Below are 26,110 nucleotides of genomic sequence, written 5' to 3'. Positions count from 1 at the left end.
CTCGTATAAGGTCATGATTTGAAATTTATAGAGATAAATGAGTGCTATCTGTACTATAGGGAACGGAAAGGTTACGTCTAAATGCACAAAATCGTATCGTAACGAATGTGAATAGTTGTACGTCAATAGAGGCATTTTTTCTTATCAGTTATAAAATTATAATTGGCTATTCACATATTTTGTAGTTCATATTAAATCCAGACCAGTACCAGTATTTGGAAAATATAATCGTAGAAATATGGGATACAGGTGAAATGCTAAGGTTCCAGACGAAATCTTAAAATTTTGGGAACGAATTGTTGCCATGACAATTCGTTCCCAAAAAAATTTCGTTCCCGAAAAATGGAGAAAATTAATATTTTATATCCAGGTTTACTTTTGAATTTTGTACTAATATTGACAATTTAACATAATTTATGGTATGAACTAATAAAATATACTTCGGAATGAAGAAATTCATTTGATTTGGTTTAATTTCATTTTATGAAATGATAATCATACCAAATGTGTATTAACCATTGATATGCAAAATTTGCAGTATAAACATAGCTATTGTTTGTTAAATATTAATTTTAATTAAAAGAAATAATTCTTGAAAAACTACTTTTCTTGGTTAAACTAAAATTTCCTGCATATAAATAATAAACTCGTACTTTAACTGAATTGTTGCTGTATTCAGAATGTACTTAGCTCAGATGTTTTTAAAATAAAATTCTGTGACGATAATACTAAAGAATATAGAGTTTTTTGGTACCCATCACGCCACGTGGAATTCATATGATTTATGACGTAATTTTTAAAGTAAAACGTGATGTACATACCGATATACATATATATAAACTGCTGACAGCAATTCTTTTTATATTTTGTTATGTCAAGAATATTGCTACTGCTACTGCATAATGTTTTAGTGTGTTTTCCATTTATTTGACGTTTTGAAGGAGTAAAGTAAGAGAATAAAACCGTTGTCAAGTTCAATTTTGTTTTTTTAAGAAAAAATTTAATAAACATTTTTATCTTCGGGATCCTAAGTTTAAGTTTACATTTTGACACATAAAAAGATATAAAATTAGAATTAAAACATTTTCATACAGAACCGTGACATATTCAATATTTAAATATTTTATTGATTAATAGAATTTTTCTGATGTTACATTTTTTGTCCAACGTTAAAAAAACATCGATCAAAAACACAATTTTTGCGGTGATAAATTTTTTTTAGAAACATTTTAAGATGAATTCTATATCAGCTTTATTAGTGTTCGTTATCATAATACTTTCTTCAATACTAATAGCTAATTTTGCTAGTAAAATATTTACTGATGACGAAATTTTAGAAAAATTGAAAATGGAAGCACAGAGTCTGGGAAATAAAGGGTTATTTTTAAAACAGAATGATATGATTCTCGGTAATTCGGATAATCATTTGATGTGGTTCATGCAGGTTTAGATTTAAATATATATTACTTAATTTTTATTTTACAATTATAACCTATAGGTATCTGATTTACATATCAGCATATTTGAAGACCAAACTAGAATTTCTGATTTTAGAGATTTTGCTAAAAGTACTATTGACATAATAAAACCTCAAGCTGTATTGGCTACAGGAGATCTAACAGATGGAAAAGGTTAGTGGTTCAAGTTTGTGCTATCGTAAAATTTGCTTTTGAAATTTTTTAAATTATGCTAGACAAAAACAAACTTAGTAGTAGGACATACGAGAAGGAGTGGGATATTTATTGGAACACATTGATGTCAGCAAATGTTACTGAAAAAACTTTGTGGATGGATGTCCGTGGAAATCATGGTTAATAAAAAAATATGGTTATGCCATTGTATATTTAAACTTATTTTTATTGGACACGTATTTTTAGATTATTTTAATGTGCCTCACAGTGATTCGAGCTTAAATTACTTTTCAAAATATTCAGTACAAGGAAGAAAATTTAGGCGATCTTATATGCAGCAGGTAGGTAGGAATAAAATCAAAATACAAAGATTTATTTAGACTTTATTTTATTCTTTCTTTATTGATTATTTGATATAAACTCCTATTTCTATAGATTGTAGTGGGAAGAGAAAAATATACATTTATTGCTGTTGATGCATCCTTAGAGCCAGGGCCAAAAAGACAACTTCATTTTGTAGGAATGCTCAGTGCTAGTGATTTGAGAGATTTAGTTAAAATGAATAAAGATGCGAGAGCTTCAAATTCAAATTATACCATTCTTTTTGGACATTATCCAACATCTTGCATTTTGTCGCCAGGTGGTGAAAAGGGATTACGGGAAATTATAGGCAGTTTCGAAGAAAACTATGCTTATCTATGTGGTCATTTTCATACACAAGGAGGTTTCATTCCAAGGATGTATGCCTTACATAAAAATGGGTTTTTGGAGTTGGAACTGGGAGATTGGAAAAAACATCGCCTGTATAATAAATTTGAATGAATAGTAAATAAAAATTTATATTTTAATTTCAGATTTCGCGTAGCTGCTTTCGATCATGGTTTGTTTTCATTTACCGATGTTCGTTATAATGAATGGCCCATAATATTAGTAACAAATCCAAAGAATGCTTTGTATAATATGCCTCATAAAGAAAATATTAGTATACAAAAAAACTCGAAGTTTATTCGAATACTGATATTTGCTCCTACAAAAGTAGAAAATTGCAGAATAAAATTTGACGACCATCTGGAAAATTGGGTAAACTGTTTGCAAGTTAGTGATGTTCTACATGTGGTAGCATGGGATCCATCCAAATTTAAAAGTGGAATACATAATATATTCATTCATGTCAGGACAATGGATGGGAATGTCAAGTTTGTAAGAATAAAACACATTTATTTGGGTTAACAGTGAATATTTTCAAATTTTTGCAGATTAAACATCCATTTTCGTTAGATGGGACTCGAATGAATTTCGATGTATTGGCAAGCATTATTCTTACATTTGATTTAACTCAAATATTTCAAATTATCTACGGAATAGCTCTTGCAGGATGTATTATACCTTTATGTATTTTTCGTATCATCTTTGAATTGGTACGATGTGGAAAAGTACAGAAACCCAGAATAAAAAGTAAAATATTGCGAAATTTCGTGACAAATTTTGGTCTTCTGTCATCAATTGATCGTCTTTTTGTACCATTAATTTCATACTGCATCTATATTTCTATTGGACCTTGGTCTTTTATTGAAATTGTTGATGGATATATGGGTGTGGTATTTTTGTGGGGATATTTTGTTAAAGGCCATTTTGTTCCGGGAACTCTTACATATATTTATGGAGCTTTTCAGTTAACATTCTGCCAATTTCCTTTACATTTTATATATGCATATGAGGTAAAAAAGCGTTTTAATTTGCTTAGCGATAACAAAAAACCAGTTGACTTATCACATCGGAAAAAATTTTGTATTAGCATGTTTGCGAAATTTTGGAGAAATTTTCCGTTTTCACTTTTGATTTTAATTGAAATTATTTTAGCTTTTATTGTTCTTTGGATTCATGGGTTTTTCGCATTTATTTTATCACCCTTCAGAACATGGTCAGTAGTTTATCATGTTATGCTCTATTATTTCGCAAAAAACATTCCGAAAAAGCATTTTGAGTAAGTACAATTGTTAAATTAAGTAAATAGAAAACTACTAAATTATTGATCAGTGTTTTCTAAGACGCATCATTTTTCATACACTTGAAGCGTCTTAAAAAATCCTGGTAAATATGTATGTGCTATAATTAAATTAATGTTTAAAAAAAAATATTTTAAAAAAATATTTGCAGGTTGATAAGCAGCGTATGGTTGTAATAGCTTGAACGTGAACAAAAATCAAGTCAACGAAAATAATACCAAAGTTATTTTACAAAAAAAGTTATTTATTTAAGTTATTATAGGCTTATAAATTAAGATTATGGAATTAATTATATAATTTATTAATTTGAGAGTTTTTAATTTAATATTTAACTTAAACAGTTTGAACACATCATTCATACCTTGCAGAAATGTGTATTATATATTTCGTTATTTTATTTTTCATAATTGCATAGTGTAAGTGTTCTCTACGTTTGGTTAAAAATTTATCGACGGTTAAAAATTGATGTAATTTTATAATTTTAATGTACATAATACATTCTGTAAGTACGAAGTTTCAAAAATTTTAGTTAAGGATAATTTAATAAATGTGTTAAAACAAAAACATATTTTTAATTTTATTTTAAGTACTATGTAGACAAATTTCAAATGAAATTTCAGGAAACAGATGTAAGCTTTTTACAGAAAAACAACGTAGTCCACCAAACCATTTGTTTGTAATTAGATGCTTAGAAATTTAAGGATTTAAAGAAAGTTCTTTACTCTATTTTAAAAATTACTTTATTTATAACTAAATCTTTCTTCTTAAGAATAACTTTAAAAATTGTGTGTACTAGGGTAACAGTTAAATTAAACAGGCAGTAATTTTGGTTAAAAGAAGTTGTTTTAGGTTTCTGTGAGAAAATTTTTGTGCTACCGTCTTACGTAAATTTAAATTTTACTATAACTTCTCTTGTTGTGTGAGAAGTTGTGTTACAGGATTTTTATCAGGATTAGTAACATAATTCAAACAGGAATAATTATTACATATTCGCCACAAGTGTTGGTATCTACAAGTAAAATTTTCGAAGACTACATTGAAAAATTAGACATTACCACTAAAAGCATTGAAAATGTACGAGCTCCAGACTTAAATTGTTAAAGGGAAATATCCTTATTTGTTCAAGGAATAAGTCCATATAATTTTGCATGTATAATGTAAACTTGACGTGTGTGACTTGTTAGATGTGAAATGCACTCTCTCAATGTATTAATAATATAAATTTGTTATATAAATATTAAGGCAAACTAAGAATATATGTACAGACGTACATACATATGAAGTTTCGTATTGCACATTTTAAGTTCTTGTTTAAAGTGTAATGATTAATGTTCGTGGGTATGTAATAAAGAGCCTATACGTATACGGGTTTGTTAACATTTTAGATCTTGCTTTTTTATATATATTAATTTTGTATAAAATTTTATTTTGGGTTTTTTTACTGATTTCTCAAATGAAATTGGTGTAAAATAATTAAAAAAATAAAGTAAAGCTCTCTCTATACGTAACACCCTTGTAATTTTGTAATAAAAAATTTAAAAATTTTTTGTTTTAATATATTTGTTTTAATTTTAACCAAACTAGTTTTATATTTTTAATAAAATATAAATTTTATGTATAGCTAGTTTATATATATAGAAAAGTCAATCTGTATATTATGGTATTATTATGCCGCTCTGTTTTGATATCGAGTGATAATAAAGCTATAACAAGTTATTTTTAGTTGTTTTATTCTGTTGTGAATTTCCTTAAGAAGAATCATCGCTGAACTTATTAGCATGTTTTATGTATTTTGTTTTGTGATTATTACTCACCTTGGGAAAAAACCATACTTGTGACAGGTGAAGTGAGCAAGTAAAAATTATAAAAAAATTTATAAAGCTCAGAATTTTTTTCAGTTTTTATTGATGGTTTAAAGAATAAAGTTATTGAAAAATAAAGAAAAATTTTAAAACGATTTCCTCTTAAATTATTTTTATTTTTTAATATGTTCGATTGAGTAATTAAAAATAGATCTGTAAAAAAAATTAAATTAATTATAACAAAACGGCAACATAATGGGAAAAGTAAAGAATAAATTTTTCACATAATTGATTAAAAAAAAATATATAAAAAATTACTAATATTTTATGATAAATATGAAGAATATAAAAAAAATTTAAAATATTTTATAAATCATTATTAATGAGTGATTAATAACGGTGTGAAAATGTGTTATATAAGAAATAATATTAAAAAATTTTCACGATCAGTGTTTTTACATATGTTATTTTTCTTTTCTACCAAATCAGATTTAATTAAGTTCATTAAGAAAAATATTAATATAAAACTGTTTATGAAATATATTGAAAGATTAAAATACAAACTAAATTATCAAAGAGATACTTATATAAAATGATAGTTTTTATATAAATAAATATGTTTATATGTATATGTATAACAAACAAATTTAAGTTTGTTAAAAATTATAAATCTTGACTTAATAGTTACGCTCATTTAAATTATGTTTTTTAGTATATTTTACAAATACAGGGTGTTTCGCGTAAGGTGGCAAATTATTTCAGGGATGATTTCAGCAAAAATTGTATGGTTGGAGGAGGGGTGTGCAAATGCACTTGTTTTCGAGCTAAAACTAGAAGTTTTCTTGAATTTTTAAAAAAACTCGAAATACAGGAACTAATTTAGGAAATTAGTTTGGTATATAATAAGGAATTTGTATAAAATTTATGAAATATGAACGTTTCACGTTTTTTCAAGCATATCCCGTTTTCTAGCACAACTGTTAGTGATAGAGACAGAAATATTAGATGGGTTAACTTTTACGTCTTATTGCAACGCATCGAAAACACAGAAAAAAAAAAAAATAGACAAATTTTCGAGAAATTTCGTGTTTTAAAAAAAAATTCAAAAGAAAAAACAAAAATTCTGACCTTATCTCAAAAACTATAGTGCAAATCAAATTGATCAACCTCTTTTTCAAGAGACTCTAGTTCGAAAACGAGTATACCTGCAACCCCCCAACTCCCACACATACAATTTTTTGCTGGAAATTGATCAAAACATCATTGCTGAAATTATTTGCCACGTTATGCGAAACACCTGGTATATAGTGGATTTTACTCAATTATTAAAATGTTTATTAATAAATAATAACTAGTTTTCGCGGTTAATTTTCTGTTGTAGAAGGTTGTTATTGCCGTAATAACTGACACGAGGTGATATACATTATGTAATTAGCATATGTATGCTATGCAAGTTTCTATAATATATATTTTGTTGATTTTTTGGCAATTTCCAAACAGTTTTTCCTTATTTTTATAATAAATTTAATATTGGTATAAATTTTTGTCATTTTTTTTAAATACATAAATGAGTATTAAACTTTAATAAATAAAAGCTTTAGATTTTTAAATAATTATATTCAAAAAATAATTAAAATAATGATTGAAATAAAATTTTATGAAGTGTACAGATTGCAATTAAATTAAGGAAATTCTTTACAATAATAAATAATGATGAAGTTTTTCAAAGTTATTTAAAATTAATTTTAGTTGTTTATGTAATCATTTTTATTTATCGGATAATAAATAATGATTTCTCAGGGATTATCTCAAAACAATTTTTAGTGGTCTAGGTAAGATCTAACTGACATGTCTTCTTATGATTTCGATAAAAAATACTTCGAAACTTAAATTGTTAAAAAGAAATATTGTACTTCACAACGTAAATCATGGGTTTGATTGACTACATTTTATAAAATGCTTTTATTTTTTATGGTTTCTTTAGAGGATTTCTGATTTTCTGATCAAGAAATACAATATATAAATATTTATAAATATTGCTCAAGCTATAAATTTCTATATAGTAAAAGTGAAATAAAATATTTTTCAATATTTTAATCCACAAAATGAATTATATATTATCAAATATACTTGCAGAGTATTGAAAATATTTTAAATACAAGCATACAAAGTTGAGTGTTTTATTAAAAAATGGCTGTAAATTAAAAAAATTTATGACTGTTAATAATTATTACAAGTGATTTTATAAAACTAATAATAAATTGAATTAACATAATACTAAGAAATTTAATTACATATCTTATAATTCAATAATTTTTATGATTAATTTATAATTTATAAATAAATATTTATTTAATTATGTTATTATAATATGCAACTAAATATGTTTTTTTTTGAATTATTTAAAGATTCCTACACCAAAACTTGGTTTCATTTTAATAATTTTTTTATACGGTATTCCTGTTGGTAAGTAAAGAATTTAATATTTTTTGTTTTCAATATCATTTGCATAATAAAATGAACGCATGTGCATCAATAGTTTTAAGTATAGTTTAACTAAAAAAAGTAAAATCAAATAAATGTTATAAACGGTTTTGATGACTATAATAGTAAATAGAAATAACTTTTTTATTTATTTTCAAATTTTCATCTAAGAATTTTTGAAAAAGTAAATTTTGTTTCTAAACGTATACATAGTTATATGTATATTTAATTTGATGAACACACAACAAAATTATCTTAGTGTGTGAACAAATCAACTACTAATTATTTTAATTCTTAAACCAAAAGGAATTATAACTGGGATAACAAATCGTAACATATACAGATTAAAAATATAAACGAGACTTATGTACTTATATTTATTTAAAAAAATTCGGTTTAATTATCAGGCTGTTAAATTAGGTACTATTTTTTAACTGGTGATTAGATTATGATTGAAAACAAATTTTTAGAATTTTTCCAAAAAAAAAAACGTTGAAAAAAAGTAGTTACTCGTATAAGTTTCACTCTGTCCTCCTGTCCGTGGGTTCGGCATATAGAAAGTTATGTCTACAAAAGAAAGTTTGTGTCTTACCCCTCCCCTCTAAAAGCTGTAACCAGTCAAAGTTTTAAAAATGTCACTTGTATGTATTTGATTTTATGAAAGTAAAAACGAAAGTAATTTGAATGATGTAGATAGGAGATTGTTTTTAAAAACAGCATTTTCTTGGAAAAAGTCTTAGAAACCATTATTTTGGTTCAATTTTATTTAATCTGTTGCAGAAAATATTATAATTTTTTTTTATTTTTTTGTATAGGAAAAAGTTTTATGTGAGATTTAGTCGCAGAAAACTTATGGAACTTGAAAAGAGAAGCACATACAAATAATGTCAATTGTTTTTATATTGACTGCATTTATTTTGACATTCATTTTAAGACAAGTATTGTGCTTGTAGCTAAATTTAACAGAACGTAAGGGAAGTAGTTCTGAGGATCATTTATCCTTTTTATACGTAGTGTAGTTAAATTTTTTTTTATTTATAAGTATATTATTCTTCTTAGGCAGATTTTCCAAAATTTTTGTCATAAATCTGTTATACTTTTATTTTTTAAGAGTTTTTGCCTTTTTCTATGCTATAACAAACCGGATTTAAAAAATTTATATTTATTTGATTTGCATATTTTCGTTTCTTCTGAAATTTTTTTTTTCGATTTTTCAAGGACATCGACATTGGTAATTAAATTCTTATACGCATTTCTCTCCAGTAATAAATTGTAAATCATGCATACATACAAATATATTAATTTTAAGTTTATTGACCTATTAGGCAGTAGTATGAAGAAACCATACTTTAAACAATAATTGGAGATGAAGAATAGAAGCAAAAAAACTGCAATTGTATTTTCGAATGGAATAAAAAATGTTTAAATATAGTTTTACCAGAATCAGTTTAAATTTATCAAAAACTAGTTCTTTTTTAAGCGTAATTAAATGCGTAATTAAAACAAGTATTATTTTCAAGTACGCGTATGCTATATAAATATTAAGTTAAAATTAAGGTAAAGGAATATGATAAAACATTTATTTTCATTATCATTGGCCATTTATTATACATATGTTTAAGACAGGTTGTCTTAATCTGGCGCACATTTTACTTATTTAGTAATTGATTGATGGTGTGAGTTCACATTGATGTATGTGAACTCAAGCCCTGCAGTTTATTGAAAATTCCGTAACGATTTTTAACATAAATGAAATAGAAATTTTATGTTGTATACACAGGTTTAAAATTTTGCTTCACGTCATAAAAATGTCGCTCTAAATTTTGAAAAATTTATTTCACGGCATATTTTCTAAATGGATAAATTTACTTTGAAAACAATAAAAAATCCCAGAATATTATCACGATAAATATTGCATATGCTTTGCTGTTAAATATTTCTGAATTCAATGAGAATTTAAAAAATTGTCATTGGAAATTTCAATTAAACTGGTTAATCGATTATAATATCATATTTATGCTTGAATTCATAGTGGATTCGATTACTTTTAAATCATTATTTTTGACAATCACACATTAAATTTTATTTTCCAAATTGAAATGGTTTGCTAATCGAACTTATAAAAGCGTTACTGGGTGCATCATTGGAATTCATGAAATTTTAAAAATAAAAACAAGAAAAAGGAAACACAATCTTAGTTAAAACACAAAATTCCTTACTAAATTTGAACTATAATCTAATAATATTAGATAATTCCTTTATTAGATGTGGGTCAAATAATGGGTAAACTACTTAAACCAGATTTCCCATGTAGTAAGTATATATGCGAATATATTGCATCAAAATTTAGTTCGATTCCATCATAAGCTAAGGTATTCAAATTTAAGTGCGAAAAAACTTTTTAAAGAAATTTTTTTATTATATTTAAATAAATAGTATATATGATTTCAAAAATCTGCTTTAGATTGAGAAATGTGCTATTGTTGTTATATCAAATAATTTCAAAAAATGTTAATCAAAATGTTCGTTTTTGTTAATTTTTTCAAGAATTATTTTTAACTAACTAACTTGAACTATTAATTCTGGTTTAGGCAGTTTTGTCTTCTTTTGACAGTTTTAATATTTTATTTATAAAGTTAAATAAGGAATTTTATAACAATTACATAGTAAATTTGTTATATAACGAGAAAAAATAGAGTTGACCATGTCAACTTTGTGATACGTGTATAATGCTGTCTATATTTCTGGTTTATACTTTTTGTTAAAATGTTAGTCCTTTTATTAAACTTGTTATAGACCTTCAAATTGTTTGTGGAGTAGTTTTGTAGCTATAGTAGTACTTGCACAACTGTAATCTATCAGTAGACTTAAAAATTCAAAAATTGTTACCTTAGTTTCCGACATATGACCGAAGTAATTTTGAAGTTATATAACAAATATTGTAAGAAATTATACAACCACAACTAAATTTAATTTGGACTTTTAGATTAATAAATAATGGTCCTATTATCTTACCAGCTTACTGCAATATTCGAATGGTGTATAATTTATAACTCTCTAGATATAACAAAATTATTTTTAGAGTTGTATGGCAGCTTTAACGTCAACGACATTCAACCACATTATAACCAAATTTCTTTAGGCCTAATGCAAAGTTTGAATACAAATCCCTTTATGCAAATTTTGGGTAGGGTTTATTGTTTCTGAGATATGATGAAATTTTTTTTGGAATTTGATAGGGTTTGTACTGTAACTACTATAAGAAATTTCCAAATATTTGATTAGCCCATCCGAATGTGGTTTTGAAATATCTCGAACAGACATTTCAAAACCGCATCAAGACATGTAAACGAACAGGCATGGGTATATGCTTGCTATATCTGAGATTATAGATTAACAATACCCTTCCAATATTCGTTCGTACAGGAATAATGAGTTAATATAAATATTTTCTCAATTCATATTACAATCACATATAATTTGATTTCAATAATGATATGTTTTTCAGTTAGCTATCGTTTTTAGTTGAATAAAATTTAAAATAAATAATTTATTTATTTTAAGTTCTATGAGTTTTCAATCATCAAGAATCACAACAAGTTCAGTCACAATGAAATGAAGTAAAATTTATTATAATAAGTAATAATAGATAATTTTATTTTTTGAAACATAAAAATAACTTAGTAATTCTTAATATAATATAATTATAGTTCATTTACATGTACTACTAAACACAATATCATATACACAATATACAATATAAGATTCTATATATATGCGTATAGATATTATGTGTATTTTCGATATTCCAGCACAGAAATTTCTCGCGATTAGAACTGTACAGTATTATCAATGAGGGAATTAAATTAAGATAAAAATTATTAAATCTTACTGATTTGTTTAAATTATTGACATTTTTTGTAGATATGTATACGAGTATTATATTACAATTTCTTCACTTGAATATTCAACATGACAATAATGAATTTACTTAGAATTCACAAAGAAAAGATGTTAAAACAGTAATGTACAATTCTGATTACCTGATTTTGTACATCACTTTTATTCTGAAGTAACTGAGTGAGTGTTTATTTGCATAATATAGAATGTAATTTTCGAGCGAGAAAAATTGATTTGTTTTGCGTATTTCGTTTTGTACTAAGTATACTTAGACTCATTTCTATAGACTCATGTCTATAGACATGAGTCTTGTCACCTTTCATTCACATTTTAACCGACCGTATTGTGTAAACAATAGGTAGGTTATGTGATGGCAACAAATTTTGCATATCGAGTTTTCGGTGAATGCACTTCTCCATAGTAGGGAAGTGTAAATAAACTATTTTTAGAAACCTGTCGGTCTGTGGAATTGGAAAGAAGTATTTAACAGACATTTTTATAATATTCTGTAGCACTTTCACTTAACTATAGACAATACATATTGCGGTCGGTTATGTGCTGACCACATCAGATTTTTTTAAGATATTTTGAGAAAAAATGCATTTTTCCAATTCGAAAAACGGGTAATCGTGTTGGAAAAGTTATACGACTTTGTATACCAATTAAGACAACTATTAATATTAAATAATTTTATTAAAATATTTAGCATTTTTCATGAAAATCAATATATGTATATATACATATATATATAAGTGATATATGAATCAAGTATGCCAATTTTATGTGATATACAATAATTAAAAAATTTTAATTTTTTGAAAAATTCAATTTATACTTGGAAATATATTAATTATACATATGTATACATATGTATGTATATCAAAACTTATTTGCAGATGCTGAAGAAAAGAAAATTGTTTGCTATTTCAACAACAGCGATGTACAGACAAAAAACGTTCTAAACTTAAATCTAAATATAATTGATGTTAATCTGTGCACTCATTTAATTTATTCTCACGCTGTTTTAACTGAAGATGATTTATTCCCTTTAAATAAAACTATTGATATAGACAATGGTAATATTTTCAATTAATATAAAATGTGATAATAATAACTTTTGATAATTTATTATATTTTAGGTGGATATTTAAATTTTACAAAATTGAAAAATCAAAATCCAAATTTAAAAACAATAATATCAATTCAAGATTCAAACGAAGAAAAATTACAATTTTCGAAAATATTGAGATCGAGTCATCTACATAAAAGTTTAGCTAAAAATATTTTAAATTTTATTAAACAATATAATTTTGATGGCATAGATATAGTATGGCAAAATCCTGGATTAAAAAATGAGGAGAATGAGCGACAATGCGACAAAAAAAATTATGAAAAATTTTTACGAAGCTTGCGAAGAGAATTTACAGAAGATTCAAGAAAAAGGAAACTTAACGCGTAAGACATCAATTTGAAAACACAAAAAAAGGAATGTATTCTTCTAACTCTTCATTTTTAAAATTTCAGAGATTATTTGATTTCAATTGGAGTCCCATATAACACTGAAAATGTTAAGCATGGTTATGACATAATTAAACTCAATCGTTACGTAGATTGGTTTAACTTGATGAGCTATGATTCTAAAGAATTATTTTTGTTAGAAAATAATAAAACAGAAATAATTAGTCCAGTAAGAGCTTTCAATGATATTCGAATACTTAATAATAATATTTATCAAACAAAATTATTTTAATGAATTAACAGATTAAGTATTATTTAAATGCCGGAGTTACCAGAGATAAAATCGTTTTGGGGATTTCAACATATGGTTTATTGTTTAATGTGGAAGAAATTAGTGAAAATAATTTTGGGCAGGAAGGTCTTTTGAAAAATCCATTTAACATTTTCCAATTTGGTGAAAGTACTGGGATTTTATCTTATTCTGAAGTGAGTATTTCTTAATAATTTACTGCAGAAAAATATTTTAATTTCAAAAAGCTTACCTTTGTTTTCGTTTTTTTCGTCGTTTTCAGATATGTAAGAATATTAAAAACAATCCAGAATGGACACTTTTTAGAGAAAATTTTGGCTCTTTTACTAGAAGTTTCGCTATAAATCAAAATAAATTAATTGTTTTCAATGATGCAAGTACCATAAGAGATAAAGTAGAAAGTGTGGTGGATCGTAATTTAAGTGGAATATCATTTTGGACAATCAATCAAGAAGATTTTGATGGATCTTGCATAAATCAATCTTATCCATTAATTAATATAGCTAAAAAGATTTTATTGCAGAAGCTAAAGTAAGGCAATATATATCGAAAAAATTTTAATTTAAAAAATTGTGTTTTGTATTTAGTTTAAGAAGTAGTAGGTCGGCGGAACCTCAAAATGTTGAAGATACTGCAACTTCAAATTCACTAACACGTACTGGAAATGGTATAACTTCTTAGAAAAACCTTAAAAAAACATATTTTACTTATATATTTAAAAATTTATTCATAGAAATTTCTAGAGATAGAGTGGTTTGTTACGCAACAAGCTGGAGTGTTTATAGAACTGGTCCAGCTAGATTCGATCTCCTACAATTTGATCCAAATTTATGCACACACTTAATATATGCATATGCTTATGTATATAATGAAACCATTCAATTTGCGGATGAAAATGCTGATATAACGTTAGGTAAAAAAACTTTTATGCAAATAAAGAAAACAATAATTAAATAATAAAAATATTTATGAATTATAGGTGGATACTCTAAGTTTTTAAGATTACGTTCATCTAATGAGAATCTAAAATTGTTACTTGGAATTAGAGTTATTGAAAAACAATTTTCTCAAGTAATTAACGATCCGGGACGACGTAAAAAATTGATTGATAATATTGTGATTCATTTAAAAACGCATATGTTTGATGGCATGGACTTAATCTGGAAATATCCTGACGTTGAAGATAAGCAAAATTTTGTTCAATTACTAAATGAAATAAGAACGAGATTTATTGAAGAGAATAAAACTCCTGGCCGTATTAAACCGTAAGTAACATTTTGGTTGTTTATCAGATAATTTTTAATTTTAAAATAATTTTAGCAAATTTATTTCAATTACCATTCCATCTGAAACTGAGTTTGTAGATCCAGGTTATGATTTGCCGAAATTAAATGATTTAGTTGATTGGTATAATTTATTAAGTTATGATTACTCTACACCTAACGACACCGTAGTTAATCATCATGCTCCTTTATATCCAATTGATACACTGCCAGACGATAAAAATAATATAGTAAGAGATTCGTTTAAAAGTTAAATTAAAATTTTTGAACGATTTTGTTGTAATTTTTATTTTTAAACAGTGAAATTGTATAATTTATATTAAATGAATAGTAAATGAAAACTTGGGGTTAAAAGAATTTTTTTCTTTTGTTTTAATAAAAGAACTCTACTGTTACTAAATATTTGGAATCTGGAATTGACCGAACCCTGTTAGTAGTGGGTATTCCAACATATGGAATAACATTTACTTTAAAAGATGCACGAGAGACAAATTATGGAGCAGCTGCAGAAGGGCCTGGTGATCCAGGAAAGTTTACAAACATTAGCAATAGCGTTTATCTTTCATATTTTCAAGTATATTTGTGTTCTTAATTTTTATATTATCTCATTTAACTTTAATAATGTTTAAATTATATTGCAGATTTGTGGATTACAGCTTACTTCAAATTGGCAGCTTATAAGAAGTTATCCAGGCAAAGTTGGCCCTTATATTGTAAATGATAAAGATTGGGTCGCATATGATGACGAAATAATGGTTAAAACAAAAGCGGAATATGTAGCTGATATGGGGTTGGGAGGTGTAATGTTTTGGACAGTCGATCAAGATGATTTTAGGGGAATATGTGGAACAGGTCCAAATATATTGATTCAAACAGCAAAAACAGCTTTATTAAACAAATTAAAGTAAGCAAAATATTTCAAATTATATATAAGTTAATGTAAGTATGTAATTAATTTACTAACTGAAATCCTTAGTTTAGGCAGTCTGAATACAATCTCTACTACAACAGCCCTCATAGAAACACAACCTGTGAAAGCGACAGCTTTGCCGGAGGGCACTGCACAAATAATCATAACTAATAATTCATTAACTTCCGCATCAATTTCTAAAGATAGAGCAGAAGAAAATTCATTTAGAAACGATAGAATTGTATGCTATACAACTAATTGGAGTGTTTATAGAACTGGTGCGGCAAGATTTTTACAAAATTTCATCGATCCAAATCTTTGTACACATATTATATACGCTTATGCTAAATTAGGAGAAAATAATAAATTAGAACCAACTGATTCTCACTTAGACATCACATTTGGTAAATTAATTAAATACAAAAGAAAACACAATAATATCCTAACTAACGTGTTACTAATTTTGTAGGAGGATATGATCAGTTAAATAATTTAAAGAAGTTGAACTCAAATTTGCGTACATTAATAGGAATAAGGTTTACTGATAAAAATTCATTATTTGCTTCACTATTATCAGAAAGAAAAAGTCGTCAAGAATTCATTTCAAGTACTTTGGAATTTTTGAAAGAATATAATTTTGATGGAATTGATATCGTTTGGAAAAATTTAAAATTGAATGAAAGAAATTCTTTCGTAAAATTTATTGAAGAAATTTCCGAAAAATTCAATCAAGAATCTAATACAGGATTTCAACAACCGTAAGTATTTTTTGCTATGCTTTCTTTTAATTTTTATATACAGAATAATAAATTTTCAGATTATTGTTAACAATAGCATTGCCTGGGAAAAAAGAAGAAATGCAAGGGTTTGATGTAGCTAGACTAAACGACTATGTTGATTGGTTTAACGTTTTGACTTATAATTATCATGCTGCTACAGAACCCCAAGTTAATCACGCTGCTGCTTTGTATTCTCTGCCCGAACAACCACTTGATGAATTTAATGTTGTAAGTTAATGATAATTAATTTTTATTTTAGTCTTATATTGCAACATAAAAAAAAGTATAAAATTAACGTTGTATTAGAACTTTACCATGAACGAATACTTAAATGCGGGAGCAGAGAGGAACAAATTGGTTCTTACCATACCTACATATGGTCGTACTTTTACTTTGCGTAGTACTCTGCAAAAAAATTTTGGAGCTTCTTCAATAGGGGCCGGAAGAATGGGAATGCTTACTAAAACTAATGGAAGTTTAGCATATTTTGAAGTAAGTAAAGGATGTAGTTTATATTTCTATGTTTTCTCGCATACATACTTTAATTTTTCTCTTAATAAATCTAGATTTGTGATAATTTGTTGAAAGATCCGGAGTGGGAAACATATCAACCATATGCAGATTTAGTTGGACCAGTAGTTATTAAAGAAGACCAATGGGTGTCATTTGATGATGAAAACATGATGAAAATTAAAGCAGATTACGTTGCTGATAATGGATTTGGGGGACTAGCATTTTGGTCTATAGATCAAGATGATTTCCGCGGTATTTGTAGTAGTAACCCATTTACTTTGATACGGGCAGCGAAAACTAGGCTTGACGAAAAACTCGGGTAATTTTGTTTTAAAGTATGCGAATTGCATTTTTTTCTAATATTTTTGTTGTTTCCACTTTCTTTTATAATTATATAATTTTTATTAATACAGAAAAACAAATATCAACATGCCTATATTTTAACTAAACTAGTACAATTTTCAAAAACTAAAACTAAAATCTTTTTATTTAACAAAATGTATTTTTATTTGCTTTCTTTACTTTAAATTTATTATGACTATGTGTATTCAATTTTCTTTTCTGCTATAAGTTCATTTTGCTTTTCTCTTTTACTTTTAATTCATAATTAAGTGATAAATTTTATTATTATAATTTAATTTGACTATAACATTTTTATACAATGGAAACAAAAGGTAACTCCAAAGCCAAAATTTTTCTACCAAATAAGCATTTTTAGCTTTAAAAAACTTGTAAAAATTACGGTGCTTATATTTTCCATTTATTAATCTTAGTTCGAATTAGTTTTAGTTACTGGATTAATTAATCATTTCGTAAGGCTACTATCTGATCTCCTTTCTAACGTAATAACCTGATCTCCTGATAACCGATTCTCAATATGTTATTCCTTCAAGATATGATTAAATTCTATGACAAAATTAGCTTTATTGATATTTCAGGAGGTTGTTATTTTTTATATCGAAGTTTTTACATTATTAAAAATTTGTTTTGGACCTCATATGTGCCGGTTGACTCAATACAATAAATAGAGACCTTTTTTAATTTTTTTATATGTTTAGTTCAATATTTAAGTTTATCAGTTTTAGAATGAATTTTGCATTAAAAGAAAAACAGAAACCAAATTTTCAATATTTGAAGGTGAAATGATTGTCTGGTAAATTGGTTGGCTGATAAATTGAGCCCCGGTAATTGGATGCTAAAAAATAATTAATATGCGGAGAGATATTTTTCGTTTATGTTATATTATGTTAGCAATTAATTTAGAACCAGACTAACAGAAATATTTGCAAAAATTATTGAATAAATTATGCGAAAGGCAGTTTGAATGTCACATAATTTTTTAAATTGATATTTTGCTCTTGTTTATTTGCTTTAGTTCTTGCTAAAACTACAACAAAAATTTATTACAGGTTTTTTTAATTAAACTTCTTAATTTCGTCTCATTAATTATTTTGTATTTAAATCCAATCCTTCATTTTTTAAACACTTGGCAGAATTGCTGGTGAAACATCTATTATAAGAGTGACAGAGCCACCAACTATTAGAACAACAAAATCAACTTCAACTACAATTTCAACAACGACTTTGGGAACTACAACACAAATCAATTCAAATTTAGTTTTAAGTAACTATCAAGATAACATAAATGTGGAAGGTGCATTATATTTTTTAATTATTAATGATAAATTTTATGGTTTTACAGTAACAAAGTGAATTTTTATAGGAAAAATTAATAACAGAATTGTATGTTATGTTACAAATTGGAGTTACTATAGGTCAGGAACAGCGAGATTTATTCCAAATGAAAGAAATCTTGATCCAAATCTTTGTACTCATCTTAATTATTACTTTGCTAAAATAGAGAATAATACTGTAATACCTGCTGATGAGTTCGTTGATATAAATAACGGTAATAATTTAACCAAAAATTTTATTTAAACTACTTAATATTTATCAATATTTTCTAGATGGTTACAAAATGTTTACAGATCTTAAAAACAAAAATAGAAACTTAAAAACCTTGATAAGCATATCAGAAAGCCCAAGTAATGAGACCTTATCAAAATTTTCATCACTTGTGTCTGATCCAGAACAAAGACTTATTTTTGCTGAAAACGTATTAAATTTTATAAAACAATACAATTTTGATGGTATAGACATTGTTTGGTTACATCCAGGTGATGAAAGAGGTACTGCAGATGATAAAGAAAATTTTGCAAGTTTGGTAGAGCAACTACGGTTGACATTTAGTGAAGATATTTTGTTGGCGGGACGTTTACCGTAAGATTTTTACAATAAATTTGTTAATTATAAATTTTACTTTTAAATTTGTTGATTTAAAATAATACTTTGTTTTATAGTTATATCATTACAGTGACAGTACCATTTGATGAACAAATTATAAGCACTGGCTATGATATCCCAAAATTAAATGAAAACGTAGATTGGTTCAATTTGCTAACGTATGATTATGTGCTTTCTTCAAAACCAGTTGTAAATCACCATTCCCCATTATATGCATATGAAGGAATATCATCAGCGAATAGAAATATTGTAAGTTCACTAATTTCCATACATTTTTGTCAAATTATTCAAATTAAAAGATATTTTTACACAGAATTCTACAGTTGCAACTTATATTGAATTAGGTGTTGATCGTGATAAAATTGTGATTGGTATACCAACCTATGGCCGAACATTTACTTTGGCAGATTCTTCAATGACAAATTATGGAGCACTTGCATCTGGTTTTGGAATACCTGGAAGATTTACTCAATTGAATGGCAGTTTAGCTTTTTATGAGGTGAAGAATTATTTTTATCCTGTGTGATAAGACCTTCAAACGTTCTTTATAGATATGCCAAAATATAAATGCCGAAGGTTGGTTTATTGTAAGCAATCAATCAGACTTGGTTGGTCCTTATGCATACAACGACAAGAATTGGGTGGCATATGATGATGAAGATATGGTAAGCAGAAAAGCTGAATATGTAGCACTCATGGGATTAGGTGGCATGATGTTTTGGACTGTAGATCAAGATGATTTTGTTGGATCATGCACTGGAAAAGCAAATTTATTAATAAGTACAGCAAAAGATGCACTTAATGAACGATTAGGGTAAACAAAGAGAAATATAACTTAAAATTGATTAAATTCAATTATAACAATAAAGTTAATAAAATTCATTATTTATTTATAACAGTTTTGGAAATTTAAAACCTTCAACCAATAATGCAATGACTCCAACAAGTAATATTCCTATCACCTTTGAAATTACAACAATTAGTTCACCTGGAATTACAGACAGTAATTTGAATGCTCCTCCTACTATAAATAATCAAATAGTAGATCTCACTTCTGAAAGCAATAATGATTTGGAAGAAATAAGAAATAGAATAGTGTGTTATGCACCAAATTGGAGTAGATATCGAACAGGTGTAGCTAAGTTCGATGCTTCATTTATTTTACCAGACCTTTGCACTCATTTAATATATGCATTTGCAAATTTAGTTAATAACACTGTTGCACCTTCAGATCCTGCAGATGCCGATCAGAGTAAGTTGTTATTTTCAAATTTTTTTAAATAATATGCACCATATTATATACCAATAAAATTGTGCAAAATCAAATTAAAAAAGTTACTATCATAATGAAGTTCTTTTAATTTACAGCATTTTACCTTGATTTCAACAAAATAAAATCAAAAAATCCTCAAGTGAAAACTTTAATTTCGATAAACCAAAGACCAAATACAACAGAGTCGAACTATTCAAATTTAGTTAAAGATCCTGAACGTCGTCAAGAATTTATTAGTAATCTTATAGACTTCATAAAAATAAATAATTTCGATGGTGTTGACATTGATTGGCAATTTCCGGGTGAAGCTTCGGATGACAAAGAAAATTTTGCCCAATTTTTAAAAGAAATTAAATCAAAATTTTTAGAAGATTCTATAGAAATGAATTCTCAACCGTAAGTTTAATTAAGTTTAGTTAGAAATGTCAAAATTACTATAGGTCTTAATTTTGAAACTATGCAGCTTTCCTACTATGAAAATGATATATAACTTATTTGTTTAAGGCTACTATTGTCAATTACAATACCAAAGGATAAAAGAAATTTGGAAAGAGGGTACGATATTGCTAAAATGAATGATTTCGTAGATTGGTTTAATTTAGTGAGCTATAATTACCATATTTCAACCGAATCGAAAGTCAATCATCATGCCCCGCTATTCGCTTTAAAGGGAATAGATGAATCGGAAAACAATGTCGTAAGTTATAACACTAAGTTAAGGGTTACTACATATTTTCATCTACAGCATTTTTAATTTTTTTATGCGTTAGAATGCATCCGTCTATAATTACATAGAAGCTGGAATAGATAGAAGCAAACTTGTTGTTGGCATACCAACTTATGGGGTATCATATACGTTAGAGGATGAAAATTTAAGTGGTGTTAATTCACCAGCTGTAGGTCCTGGGGTTCCAGGTGAATTAACAGGAGCTCCGGGTATTTTAGCTTTTTATGAGGTAATAATTGAACGTTTTATTAATTATGAACATTTAATTTAATTTTTGCAATGGAAAAATTTCCAACGTATATATTTTTTTTAGATATGTCAAAAGATATTAAATGACCCTGAGGCTCAATGGAAAATTGTACAAGTTGAACCGCGAACAATGGGCCCATATGCAATTAAAGGAACTCGTTGGGTAGCTTATGATGATGAAGAAATGGTACGAATGAAAGCAGAATATGTCGCTGACAATGGTTTAGGAGGTTTAATGTTCTGGTCTGTTGATCAAGATGATTTTAGGGGTCTTTGCGGTGATAGAGAACCAAATGCTTTAATACAAACAGGCAAAAGAGCTTTATTATCAAAATTGAGGTAAAAATCTTAGCAATTAAATGCTAAATTTTAACTGTCAACTAATGCTGAATACCTTTTTTTTTAAATCAGCTTTTCCGCTTCAACTTCGGCTTCATCAGATCTCATTGCCAGTTCTACATCAACTGAGCGATTTGTTGTTTCACCTACTACTATAACTGGTAGCTGGTCAAATTACAATGTTTTAATTTTTAACTAATTAAATTTTAATTATTTTTCAGATCCTAATCTTTTTAAGTGTTCAAGCATTGGTTTATTCGCAAACCCAAGAGACTGCAGATCCTATTACGCTTGTATCGACCTGTATGAAGTAGGACTGGGTATTGAATCAAATTTGCTGCCTTGTGCTGATGGAGCTTATTTTAGTAGTGAAAAAGGTGACTGCACTTTTTTAGATACAGAAGAAAACTGTCCTGAACAAAATAAAGATGGTGATATTATGCCAACGTATGTTGAATTTCAGTTTTTTTATTGTTATTTATTTACTAATATTATACTACGTCTATTTAATAGCGTTGGGTCTGCAAATGATAGTAAGCTAAGAACAGAAAATATATTACAATCAAGTGTTACTACAGTAGCAGAAACTTCAACAACTTCAACTATGTCGAATCCTATAATTCAAACAGAAAATGGTTCTATGAATCAGGAACAAGACAGCAATAATATCAATCGTCTTTTACGACTAATTGAAAATTCTGGAGGTTTTAAAAAATTTGAAGAATTTCTAAAAGTGTTTTCCTCAAGTTCTAGCGATTCAAAAATTCCACATTCAATGAGTACTGCGCCTATGACACCAAATGAAAGTTTTTTACCAGCTTCTAAACCTTCCACAATAACAAATACTGAAAATAAAAAGTTTACATTAAAAACCCAAATTAAAGTCAATGAGAATAGCAACGGAGTTATTCAAACACAATTTGAAGTTCCGTCAAAAACTGATCAAGGCAATGCAAATAAGTTAGTGTCACATACTGATCATATTTATCAAATAAAAGAATTACATATTCATAATTACGGCCAACCTATAACGGATGAAAGGACGGCAAACGATGTTTTAAAACAACACATAAAGCATAACACACAAGATCAACCATACATTTTATTTGCACCCGTCCAAGTAATCAACAAAGCTCATTCATAATATTGTTCAGCATTATTAATAATATAAGTATATAAAATATGTGTACAATTTTATAATAATATATATAATAGTAAATACATTTTTTAAAATTTTAAATAAAGAAAAGAATTTTTTACATTCATAAAAATATTTGTATTTTAAAACTAAAAACTTGTAGCATAGCATAAAATATTAATAAATTTTATTCAAGATCTAGATCACACTTCTAAGATACTATTATGTATTTGGAATGTTTAGTGCAACTGGCAGAACGTAAAATTAGTGTATAATTTTTTGTAACAAGTATATATTTTCCGATTCGTCATATTCTTTATGTATATATGTATACTCGTATATCTAAAAATAGTGGGGTATTATGGAAAGTCAGTTCGCAATTTAGATAATTAATGAAAAACTTAATTTTATATGAACTTTATATAAATCCTAACAAATCAATTAACAACTACATATATTCCAAGATTGTCTTGGCACAATTTTTCCTTAAAATTCCATTTTTTACTTCTTTAGTGTGCAACAAAATAATGTAATAAAAATGTATTTAGTTTGGTTTCTGTATTCAATTTGGTTAAGCAGCTTGTTTTGCCGAAAAATACACAATATTATTAATTATATATGTACATGTAAATATAAATATTCGAACATTTTAAAACAATATTCATCAAGGGAATGTACTGTACAAAAAAGAAGGAAATCTAGATTTTCTTCTGGTGTTGCATGCGTAATATTTTTATAATCAATTCGAAACTTGGTATACAGAATGGGAGTTGAATGCTTACATATATTTAAAATTTTGAATTTTTATTTTATTTTCGATTTATTTTAATTTTAATTTAATACAATTTTAATTTTAGTTAAATTTGAATAAAAGTACGAGTATGTATATATAAAAAATGTTTGCTGTGATTTTGTCTCTTTTTTTTGGAAATGTGTTAAAGAATGTATTAAAGAAAAGTAAGATGTACATAATTTATATTTATTTAAACATGCTTATGTATATATACATAATGTACTGGATTTGAATTACAAATAATTGAATCATATAGAAATATTATTCTATAATAATTTTGCATCAATAACTTTTTACGGTATCATCTGTAAAATTTCTCTTGATCTAATTTTACACTCTATTGAAATCGAAAATGTAACATTTTATTTTATTTTTTTTTCCATTTTTTTATGCCATTCTGTTATATTATCCCTATATTTCCTATATATAAAATGTATGTTTGAAGTACATATACCTATATACATATATTTAAGGGCTATAATACAGAATCTGATATTTCAATAGGATTTTGTAAAAAATAAGAAAACTTGCAGTACTATTTATGAATATACATTTATATGTTGTATATACATGTATAGATTTGATATATGTAGCTTGTTTAATACTTGTATACATATAAATTTTTTCATAAATTTCGAAAAACTTCAACATGATTACAACATTTATGTAAAATTATAAATTATTTTCTCGTATACCTTTAACTTCAACCTATTTATGTATATATACTGAAGAAGATGCTCTGCGTACATTAGGTTTGCTTAAATATCAGTAAAATTATTTTATATACATAAATATATTACAATTATATATCTATATATAAAATAATAATATAAAAATCACCTTAAATCATCACAAAATAAAATAAAGAGAGAATAAATCTAAATTTTAATATATATGTCAAATAATATCCGCCCTCACATTCACTTTCTACAATACTTTATATACTTACAATAAAATCCTATATATAAATATTATATTATACGAGTAATTATATATTATATAATATGCACCTGATGTATATATGTATATACATATATGGTTCTACCATCTTTCCTAGAACATATTTCTCTCATAGAATTATTTATAAGTATGTTATGTGTACACATTTATAAATTTATGTTTGGATTTTGCTTTTGTTAAGTATAAGATTTTAAAATTGAAATACAAATGTATCCTTTGCACAATAAAATATATGTAGATGTGTATGAATGCTTGTAAACATGTTTTTAAGAATAAAATATGTAAATATGTATGTAAATGTATACACATATCATAAAGTTATGCAATATCCTTTCTGGCGCCGATTTTGTATATAGAATGAAATTTATTCACATATAATATCATTATGTATATACATAGTATTATGAGCTTTACTTGTTAGTATGTATGCATACCCTATATGAATTGATTAAGAAATGCTCTCATGAACAATATATTTTGTGTATAACATATAATATGCGTATATTAGAAAATCAAAAACAATAATGGTTTCTTAAACTAACTTAAATTTATATAAATGTATTTATACATATATGATAAATAAAAATTCATAATAGCATTTTAAAGTTGCTGATGATGTTGTCGCCACTGCTGCTAGCTAAAAGATTTTCAGAGATATATACATATACATGAATGTATTGAATTTTGTTTTGCACTTATTCGAACTGTTATTTACAAATTATATAAACCCTAATGTACAAATTATATATTATACAATTAAATAAGTTACATTTCATATTATCTATTTCTAATATAGGTAAATTATAATATGATCGTTTCCTGTATATTAAATTGTACAATGAACATAAAATTTTATTTATACATATGTACAATGTAAAATGTAGGAAAAACCAAAAAAAAGTAAAAAAATATAATTAAATAAAATTATGATGCAATGTAATGTTTATAATATATATTTATATGTATATGTATTCATCAATGTACATAAAGTAAAACAGTGAACAATTCATAGTTTAAACTGTAGCTTATCTCATTCTAGTACAATTTAGGTCCAATTTTTGTGTCACTATTACGCATATACATATATTTTAACAGTCAACTTCGTGTTTAGGCAGTTATTATTCGAAAACATCAATCATTTATTCACTAATCACAGCTATTACATTAATCATTTATTTACCAATTAATCAAAGATGTACCGTTATGTAGATCTATCAATTGTGAAAAAATGTTCCCAACAATACGATGCCA

General features: G+C 26.2%; 2 protein-coding genes across 4 annotated transcripts; both read left to right on the top strand.

The window, feature by feature from the left end:
- The first annotated feature begins 935 nt into the window (after positions 1-935).
- Positions 936-4,168, top strand: LOC129615141 (transmembrane protein 62-like). 2 transcript variants are annotated; one of them, XM_055530218.1, is made up of 8 exons: positions 936-1,444; positions 1,499-1,631; positions 1,694-1,810; positions 1,878-1,972; positions 2,067-2,434; positions 2,486-2,831; positions 2,888-3,615; positions 3,789-4,167. In XM_055530218.1, the coding sequence occupies exons 1-8, from the start codon at positions 1,235-1,237 to the stop codon at positions 3,811-3,813; spliced, it is 2,022 nt and encodes a 673-aa protein (XP_055386193.1). In that variant the 5' UTR covers positions 936-1,234; the 3' UTR covers positions 3,814-4,167. The 2 variants fall into 2 exon arrangements, with proteins under 2 accessions (XP_055386193.1, XP_055386194.1); XM_055530219.1 differs by lacking the exon at positions 936-1,444 and adding an exon at positions 1,469-1,498 and having other exon boundaries at positions 1,555-1,631; positions 3,789-4,168.
- Positions 4,169-5,569: 1,401 nt separating this feature from the next.
- On the top strand, positions 5,570-23,220 carry LOC129614977 (probable chitinase 10). 2 transcript variants are annotated; one of them, XM_055529975.1, is made up of 32 exons: positions 5,570-5,703; positions 7,848-7,905; positions 12,720-12,899; positions 12,963-13,278; positions 13,348-13,510; positions 13,585-13,767; positions 13,854-14,122; positions 14,179-14,258; positions 14,325-14,504; positions 14,571-14,856; positions 14,912-15,104; positions 15,257-15,448; positions 15,516-15,778; positions 15,851-16,188; positions 16,254-16,542; positions 16,602-16,791; positions 16,870-17,055; positions 17,130-17,395; positions 18,570-18,730; positions 18,800-18,985; positions 19,044-19,356; positions 19,437-19,629; positions 19,694-19,879; positions 19,932-20,194; positions 20,280-20,632; positions 20,749-21,049; positions 21,158-21,350; positions 21,424-21,609; positions 21,694-21,968; positions 22,041-22,129; positions 22,190-22,415; positions 22,482-23,220. In XM_055529975.1, the coding sequence occupies exons 1-32, from the start codon at positions 5,695-5,697 to the stop codon at positions 23,110-23,112; spliced, it is 7,197 nt and encodes a 2,398-aa protein (XP_055385950.1). In that variant the 5' UTR covers positions 5,570-5,694; the 3' UTR covers positions 23,113-23,220. The 2 variants fall into 2 exon arrangements, with proteins under 2 accessions (XP_055385950.1, XP_055385952.1); XM_055529977.1 differs by lacking the exons at positions 21,694-21,968; positions 22,041-22,129; positions 22,190-22,415; positions 22,482-23,220 and having other exon boundaries at positions 21,399-21,530.
- The last annotated feature ends 2,890 nt before the right edge of the window (positions 23,221-26,110 follow it).

This window comes from Condylostylus longicornis, unplaced genomic scaffold (genome assembly GCF_029603195.1).
Source record: "Condylostylus longicornis isolate FDR11 unplaced genomic scaffold, ASM2960319v2 ptg000135l, whole genome shotgun sequence".
Taxonomy (NCBI): domain Eukaryota; kingdom Metazoa; phylum Arthropoda; class Insecta; order Diptera; family Dolichopodidae; genus Condylostylus; species Condylostylus longicornis.
Note: the sequence above shows the minus strand (reverse complement) of the source record. Positions and strands in the feature narration are given on the sequence as shown.

Bases quoted from the DNA above. Each gene is read 5' to 3' on its own strand.
- LOC129615141 (XM_055530218.1), top strand. From the start codon at position 1,235: ATGAATTCTATATCAGCTTTATTAGTGTTCGTTATCATAATACTTTCT. The intron at 2,832-2,887 runs GTAAGAATAAAA...AAATTTTTGCAG, and splicing joins TGGATGGGAATGTCAAGTTT to ATTAAACATCCATTTTCGTT. The intron at 3,616-3,788 runs GTAAGTACAATT...AAATATTTGCAG, and splicing joins ATTCCGAAAAAGCATTTTGA to GTTGATAAGCAGCGTATGGT.
- LOC129614977 (XM_055529975.1), top strand. The intron at 15,779-15,850 runs GTAAGCAAAATA...TGAAATCCTTAG, and splicing joins GCTTTATTAAACAAATTAAA to TTTAGGCAGTCTGAATACAA. The intron at 20,195-20,279 runs GTAAACAAAGAG...TATTTATAACAG, and splicing joins GCACTTAATGAACGATTAGG to TTTTGGAAATTTAAAACCTT.